The sequence below is a fragment of the Cajanus cajan genome, chromosome 10 (assembly GCF_000230855.2).
Source record: "Cajanus cajan strain Asha chromosome 10, NIPB_CcT2T_4, whole genome shotgun sequence".
Lineage (NCBI taxonomy): Eukaryota > Viridiplantae > Streptophyta > Magnoliopsida > Fabales > Fabaceae > Cajanus > Cajanus cajan.
In genome coordinates this window covers 30,825,281-30,838,716 of record NC_138526.1, presented here as the reverse complement: position 1 = coordinate 30,838,716, position 13,436 = coordinate 30,825,281, and the positions used below count along the sequence as shown (strand labels likewise).

General features: G+C 31.9%; 1 protein-coding gene across 1 annotated transcript; it reads left to right on the top strand.

Moving 5' to 3' along the window:
- Positions 1–476: 476 nt before the first annotated feature.
- Positions 477–1,547, top strand: LOC145952424 (uncharacterized). Its single transcript, XM_083064787.1, has 2 exons — positions 477–860; positions 1,158–1,547. The coding sequence occupies exons 1-2, from the start codon at positions 477–479 to the stop codon at positions 1,545–1,547; spliced, it is 774 nt and encodes a 257-aa protein (XP_082920913.1).
- Positions 1,548–13,436: the final 11,889 nt, after the last annotated feature.

Here is a 13,436-nt window from a genome sequence, read left to right as displayed (position 1 = left end):
TTTCCGAATTCAGAATTCAGTATGAAAGCAAGGGAACACTTAGGTTATGGGCGAGGAGGAATTCGAACCCCCAACACTGTGGTTCGTAGCCACGTGCTCTAATCCTCTAAGCTACAGGCCCTACCCCGTCATCTCCGCTGGATATTTGTTCCCCATAGTATCCTAAGTCAAGCACTCAATCGCTTTGAGCCTTGGGCTAAATCATTTCCCCTAGGGCCGACCTCCTCTCAAAGCTTGCCAACACCAAATGCTCGGGACAACACAAAACCATTATCCAGGAAACCCTATCCTTTCTAAGCTTGGAAAGTCAAGTAATTTGCTCAACTGAACTTATCAAAAAAGGATGGATGACCGATATATGGCGCTACCTAAACTAGGGAATCCTGCCCAATGACAAGATCAAAACTCGATGAATTAAAAGTCAATCACCTCGGTTCATCATCAAGTCAGGCGAGTTGTTCAGACAAAGTGTCTCAATGTCGCTGCTCAAGTGCCTCGACAAGCCCCAAGCCGAGTACGTTCTCGACGAAATACACAGGGGAATATACAGACTACACTCGCGAGCACGCTCCATGGCTACTCGAGTTATCCGCGCAAGATATTATTGGCTCACGTTGAGATCGGACTGCAAGGCCTACTTCCAAAGATGCAAGCCTTGCCAAGAGTTCAGCCACGTACCTCGCCAATCCCCCGAGGCCCTACACCAAATACAATCACCTTGGCCTTTCGCGCAATGGGGAATGGATATCCTCGGACCCTTCCCCTTAGCCAAAGGCCAAGTCAAATTCTTGTTAGTAGCCATTGACTACTTCACCAAGTGGATTGAGGCAGACCCCCTTGCCAAAATTACTACCGAGAACGTACAATGATTTACATGGAAAAATTTGATATGTAGGTATGGCTTGCCACATTCACTCGTCACCGACAATGGAAGGTAGTTCATCGATCAAAAGTTTGAAAACTTTCTTCAAGAACTCGGCATCCGACATCACGTAACCTCGGTTGAACATCCCCAGCTGAACGGCCAGGTCGAGGTGGCAAACAAAGTAATACTTCACGAGCTCAAAAAAAGACTAGGATCGGAAAAAAGACTATGGGCACAAGAGCTTCCTAGCATCCTCTAGGCCTATAATTGCACTCCTCAATCGACAACCCAGGAAACAACATACAGGTTAACCTACGGTTTTGATGCCATGATCCTAGTGGAGGTCGGAGAAACGTCACACCGAAGGCTGACCTTCAACAACGACCAGAATGACCAAGAATTCGCAGCTAATCTCGACATGATCAATGAACTTCGAGATGAAGCTCGGATCAAAGAAGAAACCTGCAAACTCCAAGCTGCAAGAAAATATAACACCAAGGTCAAACCAAGAAAGTTTAGATCTGGAGACCTTGTTTGGCAACTCTGGAGCGACGCCAGAAAGGACCCCTCCGAAGGAAAGTTAGCTCCGACTTGGGAGGGCCCCTTCAGAATCAATGAAGACCTCGAAAATGGCAGATATCGACTAGAGGAGCTTAGCGGTAAACCAATCCCTAAAACTTGAAATGCCACCCACCTCAAGTTTTACTTCAGCTAAATTATACACAAAGACAATGTACTCTTTTTCCTCCTCGGCCTTTTTCGTCCCTAAAAGAAAAAATAAGGGTTTTTGGCCGAAAAGGTTTTAATGAGGCACGTCTAAATTTCAATAAAATAAACTCATTCCCACATATCTCTGTTTTACATTACTCAATCGTGAAAGGTCGGGTTTTAAACGCCAAGGTCGAATTTGAACCTCGAAAACAAAAAAGAGGTCAAGTTTGAACCTTAATCAAAAATCCTAGGTCGAATTAGAACCTCGGAAACAAAAAAGAGGTCAAGTTTGAACCTTAATTGAAAATCCAAGGTCGAATTCGAACCTCGAAAACAGAAAAGAGCTCAAGTCTGAACCTTAATCTTAAACGCCAAGGTCGAATTTGAACCTTGGAAACAAAAAGAGGTAAAGTTTGAACCTTAATAAAAAATCCAAGGTCAAATTCGAACCTCGAAAACAAAAAAGAGGTCAAGTTTGAACCTTAATCTCAAACGCCAAGGTCGAATTCGAACCTCGGAAACAAAAGAGGTCAAGTTTGAACCTTAATCTCAAAATCCAAGGTTAAATTCGAACCTCGGAAACAAAAAAAGCGATCAAGTTTGAACCTTAATCAAAATTCCAAGGTCGAACTCAAATTGTGGACGACTAAAAACCAAGTTCAAATTACAAAAAGTTGAACTTGAAACTTAGAATTTTGCAATTCACGAATTCACAACAAGAGAACAAGTTTGAGCTTTAACCAAAAAAATAGCAATATATAGCCAAAGGTGAATATTCATTCAAAACAAACAAGTCCAACATGGCCAAAGGCCTCGGATATGCAAAAAGAAAACTACAACTATTACAAAACATAGGAAAACTATACAAGCCTAGGAAGCGGTATTCTCACTAGAGCTCTCGGACAGATCATCTTCATTTACAAGCTGCCCATCCCGCACATATTTATCCACATGCATGGAAGAAAAATCCACTTCCGGTGCAATTGCTTGGGCCTGGCGAGCCACCTTGGCGAAACCCCTCTTATGCTCAATCACAACAGCGCGCTCAGTCACAAGAAGCCTCTTCTCCACATCTCCCTTCGAAGAGGTCAGCACCTCAAGGTCCGTCTTCAAGGCGTTAATCTCCTCGTTTAAGAAGCACTTCATCACAAAGATGCTTCTCCTTGGCTGCCCGTAACTTGGCCCTCAAGGCGGCATTCTCCTCTTCCAGCGCCCAAGTTTGACCCTGGGCAACCTCCGCCTCACCCTTAACGGACTTGGCAACTTCTACCAAATCGCCAACCTTGGTGGCGTACGCCTCGTTGGCCTTCACAGCAATCTCCAAAAACTTCTGAGTCTTTGCAAAATCCCTCCTTAGAGCTTGCAGCTCGGCCTCGCCCTTCTGCGCTTTCTCGAACTCAGCCTGGTAAATCTGCCACCGACGTCTCCAGTGGTACACTATGGCAATGGACCTCTACATGAAAACCTCGGTCGAGTCAAGTCCCTCAACTGGTCGTACCTTCTCTATAATGGCCTTATCAGCCACATAGGTTAGATTTGCCTTATAAAACTTCTCAGCAGTCAAATATGAGTTCCACAACGACGCGACATCGGGTGACATGCTAACATGATCAAGCCTTGCCAACGGCCGAGTCACGTCGAAACGCTGATGAAGGCACCTCGACTTCGAAGCAGCTGAGGAACCAAGGCAAAGTTTGAAGAAACTTTGATAGAAACCTTAGAGAGAGAGTTCTCTACGGTTTATAAGACTCTTGAATGAGAAAGAAATTTGATTTCTATTTCTCAAAATGTTCAAAAGTGAATACAAGTGAAGAGATTACAAATATATAGGGAGAGGTAGCTTGTAGTGTAAGCTAACCTTAACCATGGTTCACTAGGAACCATGGTAAGGTGTAGCTAACCATCCATGGTTTCTAAAACTTGTAGGAGAAGCTAACCTTGACCATGATTCACTTAAGAACCATGGTAAGGTCAGCCAAACCTACTAAGGTTTAGAAGCTTGGAAGGCAAGCTTCAAAGCTTGTAGGAGAAGCTAGAAATTTCGGCCAAGAACAAAGGAATGGGCTAGGCGGCCAAGGCTAAAAAATGCTTCATGATTTATTTCAAAAATATTTGATTTGGTTTAGTTAGGTTCATCATATGATGATGAGACCTAGCTAAATCAAATATATGAAAAATTAGGAGCAAAATGAGTCTAATATGCAAAATTTTGCCTAGGCTCAATTCTGGCTCAATTACTAGTCACACCCTCAAGCATTGCTAAATGCCACCCCTTTTTCCCTACTGAAAAAATATAAAATGAATGTATCAACAAAGGAGGTTAAATCGAGTTAAACTCTCCAAGTAACCCACCCTAAAATTAATATACAATCACTAATTAAAAGCAAGTAAAGTGTCTCACAAATACAAAGGCAAAATTAGACCTATACAAAGGAACTATGTACAAAATATATGAAAAAGGTCTTTAAGATCATCCCATTCCTCTTGGTTCTTTTAAGATATCACCTCTTGGATTCCTTGGCCTTGGCCATAGTCTATCAAGTAGCCTCCACCACAGGCTCCCTTGGCGATGTCTCAGCCTGAGGACTCTTAGTCAGATCGATTGTCGTAGCATGGTCGGTGACTTTCGATGTCACCTCTTCCAGAATTGGGGCATTTGAGGCCTCACCGACCTCCTTCCGTGCCCTCTTCCTCTTATGACGGGTCTCCAGAGGAGCAACTTCCTCCTCGCCAAGATTGGGCACCTTGAGCTCCTCGGTGTTGAACCTCACCTTTAACTCCCGCCATTTGTTTTTCCCCATCAACTCTACAAAACAACCAACACAAAGAAAACAATCAAAACGACAACACTCACCCAACAAACGAAATAAGTAAAATAGCCAAAATACTCACTCCCTAAACCTTTTTCTTTGTCCGTCAAATCGGTGAGAGCCAAGACAAGCTTGCAGTCCAACGGGCGCGGTAACTCCACCAAATTCGAGATGTCGTCTTTGTTAGAATCTGATAGATGAAAGTAGCTCGACTCATTGAACTTCACTGGGCTTTTCTGCCAGAAGAAAGGGAATCTCGGCTGCCCCTCACAATGGAAGACCTCGTCAATCCTCGGGTCGGTATTTACAGGTCGGACCTAGATTAATTATTTCTTAAAATTTTTATAAGACTGGGAGTATAGTTGGAACAACCCCCCAACTTTACTCCCACTAAGTGATACCCAGCCCAAGGGAGGCTCACCCAACTTAAGTTGGTAGAAATGTAAGAAAACAGACAATGACGCACCCATCCCCAGGGCCGAGCACAACACTTGGAAGGCCCGCAAGAAACTGCAACTGTTGGGATGCAACTGGTAGGGGCCACATTGACAAACGAAAGGAAACCACATTCAAACTCGGTGAAGGGCAAGCAAACACCAAGATCCCTAAAGAGGTAGTGATACATGTAATAAAACGGAGTATTCATAGTACCCACCATATACACACGCTCACCAGGTTGGCAAGGCTCAACCCGGATGAGCTTGGAAACAGCTGACTTGCAAATTGTCAGTGATTTCCACAGAGCGTTCACTTTGAGAAAGGTTCTAGACCTACTCTTGAATTCACCCACATCCCCCCTAACCCACTCGTAACCCAGAATAGAAATGGTGGGGTGCGAATCCTTGGGGTTGTTCCCCCCCTCTTTTTCTTCTCATCACCAGCGGTGACCATTTCCCCGGAAGCCACCACTGCATCCCCGCGCACCTTGGCCTTTCCCTTGGCCTTCCCCGGGGCGGCCTCAAGGGGACAGAACCTGCTTTCCCTCACCGGACATTGCTCACAACACAACTAAGGTAAAGGGAAGAGGGAAATGAAGGGAAGGAAGTACCTGGTATTCCTAGAACAATTGACTCTCGACAACCCACGAACGATGATGATAGCCGGAGGAAGCGCTACCGGAACTAGACAATGGGGACGACAGAGAGCACTAACAAGGAAATGGAGAGAAAAACGAGAAAGCTAGGAGGAAATAAGGAGGGAAAACACGTTTAAAGCGAAAAACGACAAACGGACAGAAGTATTAAATGGAGGTTCATAATGACAGGGTGCGTGCCATCATTATGAGTTGTCACCCTTTATTACAACCGCCCCTATTTCGTGAAACGAGGTGACATTTTGACGACGCATGGCACTCGACCTAAAGGGTGGAAACAAAAAGCCACAACCCTTCTCCTAAACTCAGCACTAACTCCTCGGCTAATAACGCTCGGAGCTCGGGGGGCTAGTGTACCACACAAATCAACATTAACTCCTCGGCTAATAGCACTCGGAGCTCGGGGAGCTAGTGTACTACCCACATCGGTACCAGGGCCCACCTCAGCACCTAGGAGGTTAAACCACATCGGCTTATCAAGTCAGACCGCTCCCCAACCGATAAGATAAGCTAATAAGATCACAATCTTATCAAATCGTAACCAATCCCATTATCACTTATAGGGAAAATCCTAATCTACATCAAGGTACGTGCATTATATATATGAGACTAACACACTCATAAAAACTAACTTAAGCATTTGAGTCTCTTTTGCAGGTATCAACCCCATCTCGGAGCATCCGACGTACCTAGCAGAGGAGGCTTACCAATCTTGCCTGAAGATCGTCTCACCACCGATCTCAAGTAAGAACATAAACAAAATGCAAATTAGAACTTATAAGTATTATACCATAAATTTTTTTAAGTCTTTTCTTTAAGGACAAAACTTAAATACAATTATTTAAGTATTGTTAGTGTTATTCTTCAATTAGAATTAAAATTTTATCCCAATATTATATACTTATATTTAACATAAGTTTTACTAATATACATTTAAGTATATTATTGCGGTAAAAATTCATTTTTATTGAAATATAACATTAATGGCACTTAAAGAATCGTCACTAAATAATTTATTTATTTTAATTGTAATGTTGATACTTTTTTTTGCCCATTACCAATTATGTGGACTATTTTGTTTATTGAATACAGATTTTGAACTTATGATATATACAGCTCCATTATATGATAAGTACACCTTTTTCTAAAAAAAATCTTAAAATATATTTTATTTTTTATTTTTAAGTATCTAATATTCAAATTAGTATTTTTTTATTGTTTACATACATCTTTTCCTTTCTTTGTTTGACTCATGATATATATATATATGTATATATATATATATATATATATATATATATATATTTCTTTTTAAATACATTTTCTTTTCTTTTTTTAATAAAAATAAATTCTTAAAATATCATGAACTTAAAAAAATAAGGAGAAAATTATAAATTAAACAATAAAAAAGTAAAATTAAAAAGCAATACAGGATAAAAATTAAAAATATTTTAAAAAATAATAAAAAGGTATACTTATAATAAAAAAGGTGGTGTATATATGATGAGTCCAGATTTTTTAATGTTTGGGTTTGAAAAACACTTTGGGCTTTGAATTGAGAGTCTATCATCGATGCCTTGTTAGTTGTTGTTGTCTGAATTATTATTTTTTGTCATGATTTTGGGCTTTTAATGGATAAAGATTCGTACCTGAAACTGTTAATTAAGTTTGATTTGATGAAAATGGGTATTATAATGGAATACAATAGTGGTGTAGTAGTGATATATTGTTTCTATCCTAATTGTAATTAATGATGGTACTGTTATCAACCTAATTTGATCCCAACCGAAATTGTAATGAATAAATGTGGGGTTGTTTAAATTTCGATCAATAATTTAAAATTTAAAATTTAATTATACAGTTATCTTAAATATCATAGGGATTTAGTCATCGTAATAATAGTTGTAATAAAGTCAGCAAGAATGTCTTTAATAAAAGTTAACATGATCTCGGATTAAAAAAAAAAAAAAACTAATTTGGCGGCGCTTATTATGTCTAACTTTGTAATTTTTGCATTGTTCTAAAATATTTTAAAATTTAGATCAAAATAAATTTTAATTAAATTAAGTTCTTAATAAAAAAATTATCTATATAATAATAAATCAGGATATTATCTATTATAAATATGGTTAAAAATATTTTAAAAAATAGTGTATATTTTATTTGAATTATAAAAATTAAATGTATGTAATGAATTTTCTAAATCTATATAAAGTTAATTATTTTTGTTTTTATATAGGTCTAAAGAAAGTATAATATATAATAATAATTTATCTAAAATAAAAGTCAATAAATTTAACATAGTTCGTAATCTAATAACACTAAAAAGGTATTTTATACAATTTGTACATAATTTTTTCTCTTATAAGAATAGCGTAATAAAATAGATATAAAAACTTTATCAATCGAAGGGTTTGGGTTTAAACATGGATTATCCATAAAAAATTTCAAATATCATATATCTTTGGAGAATTACATTTTTTTAGAAAATGGTATGATCACAAGTGTATAATAATTATGTATCACTAGTTAGAATAAAAAGTTTTATATTGTCAATTAATAAAAAATTATTATTGATAAAACTTTAAAAGTATTTGTGATTTGTGACTTGTGCCTTATATTTGTGATTGATAAAGGTGTAAAATTATTTTTCAATATTAGTGCATTATCATTAAACCTTGATCAAAATAATGTAATAAATGTGAGTAAGGGTAACCCTTAAGTTGATTTTATATAATTGAGTAGAATTCAAATTCATAGTCTAAGCTAGTACTATCTTTTGTCATAATTATAAGTAACATAAGACAAATAATTAAGATTATGAAAAGTGATTAAGTTAGTTATTTTAATTAATTATACCATAAAATCAAATTTTATTTCAAAAATTTCTTTTATTTTAAGTGATTATTGTATTTAATGTCACTACTCATAATCTAATGAATAGGGTAACGTATAAAAAATAAAATTACCAATAAATTAAAAGTATAAAAAAAATTTATCTCCAATTAGTAATATAAACTATTAATTATTATTTATAATTAAAATAAAAAATTTAATTTATTATTTATAATTAGAACCAAAGATAATATTAATCAAATTTCATCATTAAAAATTCAAATAAATATGCAAAATTGAATTAAATTCAACCTCAGATGGTCATTATTGTATTAGACCCTACTCTACTTACCAATGTAGTATATGTATTAGATCCTATAATTAGAATTATAAATAATTTAAAATAAATTTTTAATAAAAATAAATCTATCATTAATATTTTAAAATTAAAATTAGCTTTCTTTCAATTAAATTATATATTATATTATCAATTAGTAATTTTATATTAATTATTCATCATTGATATTAATATTATAATAACATGTATATTTTATAAGTTTGTCAAGTGAAAATATTGTCCAAGACTGTATATTTAAGATAATTGAAAAATCTGAAATACAGCTAAGTAGTATTATAAGTACATATATAAAAATACCCAAATGATTCAGGATAATTACCCTTAAAAGTAGATTATAGATTTCACTACAAGTATTTTTCTTAAATGCAAGTATTGTCATTGTTATAAAAAAAAAAATTTTTGTGCATCTTATGTACAATTAAAAAATTGAATGTCTTCTCTAATTACATATTTTTTAGTTATAAATTATTCATTTTAATCGACTTGATCAGTAATTAATATTTTTAACGTTTAAGGTTATGCATAAAAATTAAGAAAATGATTAATATTTTAATTTTTAAAAGTATTTATTACTTATTTTCTTGTTATACTCTTTAGGTGGTTGGAGAAGAAATAGGTACATTAAAAAATGAATAAACACATTGTTTAATAAACACATATTAATTATCAAGGGTAAAAATAAAAAAAATTAATAAATCATTAATTTTAGAAAAATAACAATAAAAAAGAACAAAAAAATAATGTCAAAACTACTATGAATAAAAAGCGGAGGGAGTACTACCGTTATTTTTTAAAAGTCATTTGCTTATATATATATATATATATATATATAAATCAAAAATACAATACCTTTTTTTGTCTTTTGTAAATAGTTTTGAAATTTTGTATAATACATTTTTTTACACCACAATAAATATATATTACTCAAAAATATTAATTAAAAATTGAATAAAAAGTAAAATTATAATTAACATAAAATAATTAATATTATCTTAAATTCAAAAATAATAAATGAATAGAAAAAATTATTTTAAAATAAATAACAATTAAGAAAACAAAAGAAACATAGAGAGGAATAATACTCCGCACAATGAAATATTGGAAAGGGTTCTCTCCATTATTTTTCTCCATTCCTTTCATTTCTTGAGCTTTTGGGGAAAAAATAAAGATAATATGCATTTTATAAAGATTAATATTTTTTTTCTTTAATATATTTTTAATTTCTTAAATTTAGAATAAATTTGTTGTTAATTCTTCAAATTTAAAATTATTATTTTTAATCTTATAATTTTAAAAAATATTATTTTAATCTTTCAAGTCACCAATAAAATATCTAAAAGTGATAAATTAAAAAAGTTATGTCCCATCAACCAGGTTTAATGTAATATTTTTATTAACAAAAACATCAATAGGTAAATGTTATGTGACAAATATTTAATGTTAACAAGATTTAAGTATAAGAACTAAAACAAGATTTTTTCAAATTTTAAGGACTAAAAATACTAGTTTTAAATTTGAGAGATTAAAAATAAATTTACCTTAAATTTTAGATATTAAAAATATATTTAAGTCTATTTTAAAAGTTTAATAATAAAAAAATGAAAAATAAAAAAGTTTCTCCTAAATATCAATTTTTTTAATAATTAATCATGTTATTGATATGAAATATTTATCATTAAAAATGATGATTTTTTTTAATAATCATAATATTAATATAAAATATTTACTATTAATAATAATAATTAATCCTTATAAAAATTGTGAATATATAAGGTATTGTGAATATATAAGGTAAATATGATTCTTTTAACATAATCTATTTGATAATAAGGAATCAAACTTTTAATTTATCTAAGTCAAAGAACATAATTTGCTACCCCTTTACCGAGTGCCAAATGTGCATATAAATCCGAGAAGTGAGGCGCACGTGCAACAACCTGAACCGACAGAACCCGAAATGTTTGACTTGTACAAAGCACACGTGCTGTTCCTTAAACCAATTACTTTGTCACATATATTAACCCTAAACTTAAAAAATCTTCACACAGACAACGTAAGCAATAAGCAACCTTGCTTTTAATAATGGTCCCCTATCTCTTCCAAAGGATGAGCATTTATTGCTACACGAAGACCTTTCTATTCAACCTCGAGTTTGGGTCATCAATTTTACGCGTACTATTATGAACCTTAATGAGTTGCATACCTATTTTGGTTCAACCAATCTTGTTTTCATTATTATGATGCTGACCCTAAGCAATTTTCTCATACAATTCTCAACTTTGAGATGCCATATGGAAATTCTCTCCCATTCTCTTAGGTTATTTATTATCTTTCTTTATTCTACTTAAATGCCATTTAACACATATAGATTTGTGTCAACTGAAATTAAGTTCCTCTTTATGTAGTATTAAGGGTATGTTACAATATTTTCTTAATATAACTGTTTGAGATAGGACTTAATGTGTAGGGTGACCTAGTATTGAACCAACTATAAACTATAACCGTTAATTATAATTGATGAATAATTAAGATCCACACCTAAAACAAGAACTTTAACATACACTTGTAATCAATGGATTACCTTTCCACCAAAAGTGAAATTATCTTTATATATGATCAAAAAAACAAAATATTATTATTTATGAGAGGCTTGAGTTTTTGGCTAAGGGTTTCGATTCATTTTTGACCTCTATATATATACACCATATATGTTACTATAATAGATAAGTATTTAATGTATATATAGCCAAACTTGTAAAATTGTTTCTAATTTGAACATCTGAATGCTTTTTAAATGTACCCAATTAATTCCACGATGTCTCATCCTATTGATCTAGGGCCCTAGTCGAATTTGAAACATTACAGTTCAATCCACACATATATCACATATAACCGCAATTTAATCAAAAGTCAGCAGTTCACTTCATACACGTATGTTAGGCCTATCTTAGACAAACTAATAATAATGTACTTTTTCTGTCTTGTAATAACTTGTAATTTTAATATTTAAAAAATGTTACAAAATATAAATTATATTCTAAACTTTTTTATTTAATATTAATTTTTTTAATTTATTTTTATTTTTATAAATTATTCAACCACTATAATTAAAAGTAATATATTTTTTTTTCAGAGGAAATACTATTTAGTAAAATTGCATAAAAAATATATTACATTTGTATTTATTTATCAAACTTAACTTAGAATAATTACTTGTTCCTTTGTATAAGATTCAATTCATATTATCTGATATATTAATTATTTTTTAATTAAAATATTTTAATTAAAGTGTGTTATTTTCATTTGGTAAAATACATTAATTATAAACTCTTTAAAAAACATGTACTCTAATTAGTTAAGAGAAATATCAAAAGAAATAAATAATATAGGACATACACTCTAATAAGTTAAAAAATATATAAATATAAATTAAACAAAATAATATAAGGGTAATTTAAGAAAACATAAATCAAATAAATTTATTGTTATAAATTGAATTAACTAATTTTTTAATCATGATAAATTAGATAATATTAGGTCTTATATATATATATAAAATAATATATTTACTGTTATATGCGTAGAAAGTTTAAATTACAGTTATTTACATGCGTGTAAAATATCATTTGTCAAAAAAGTCTATAATAAGTAAAATAAGGGGCATAGTTTTTAACTAGTACTAGTAGATTTTACATTAATTAGATGATTTGATATTTGCATCATGAATACATCACATAACATTTGGGGGCCGAACATGGGGTTCAAAGTGAATGAAGTTTGATCAAAGAGACGAAGAATTTTGAAGAGAAGAACGACATATCCAAAGGCACAAAATTGGGTGTATAATGTTAGCTTGGGAATAAAATGCTGGGTCCTATCGCAATTAATGGTTAGGTACTCAAGAAATGCGATAGTTCTAACTAGCATTTAATGCAATGAAATGTATGTTGTAAGCAGCACCTTGCAAGTCAACATCTTCAATTAATTTCTATTTGGATTTTCGATCCTATATAGGAGTATCACTTATTAGCATGACCATGTCATATCATGTTACAATAAAAATATAAAAATAAATTTAATTTAAATAATGTCATAAGGTCTACTACTACTCTTTTTTCTTTTTTGAATTCTCTATCTCATAAAGTTACCGGCCACTTTGACCAATTTGTGCTTAATAATTATCATATTGCCAATATGATTTGACCACTTTGTGCTTAATTAATATGCCCTTTCAACTTTTTTCTTCTTCTTAATATTAATGGAATCCAGAAACTTTACGTAGTGAAATAATATTTATTCTTATATTTATATTATTAAAAATTTTATATATAAATTTTAAAAGTATAAATATATATTATAATTATTATTTTCTAAATTTTTATATCTATGATTATAATCAAGGATGAAAATAAATTAGATCAGACTAGGTTATATTATAATTTTGTATATTTGAACATAACTTTCTTTAAAAATAAATGTCCTAAATATGACTAATTTATATGTTATAAATATTTTTTAAATATTTGGTTAGAACTACAATCCTAAAGACCTACTTAATAATAATTTAATACTAATAAAAATATAAAAATAAATATGTTGAATTGTATAAAAATCAAGTTTAATTTATTTATGATATAAACATGTTTTTAATATATCTAATATAAATTTTTAGATGATAATTTATTTTAAAATATATTTTATAATAAAAATTCTAAATAAAACATAAATCTTCCAATCTTTTCTATTTTAATTTTTTTAATCAAT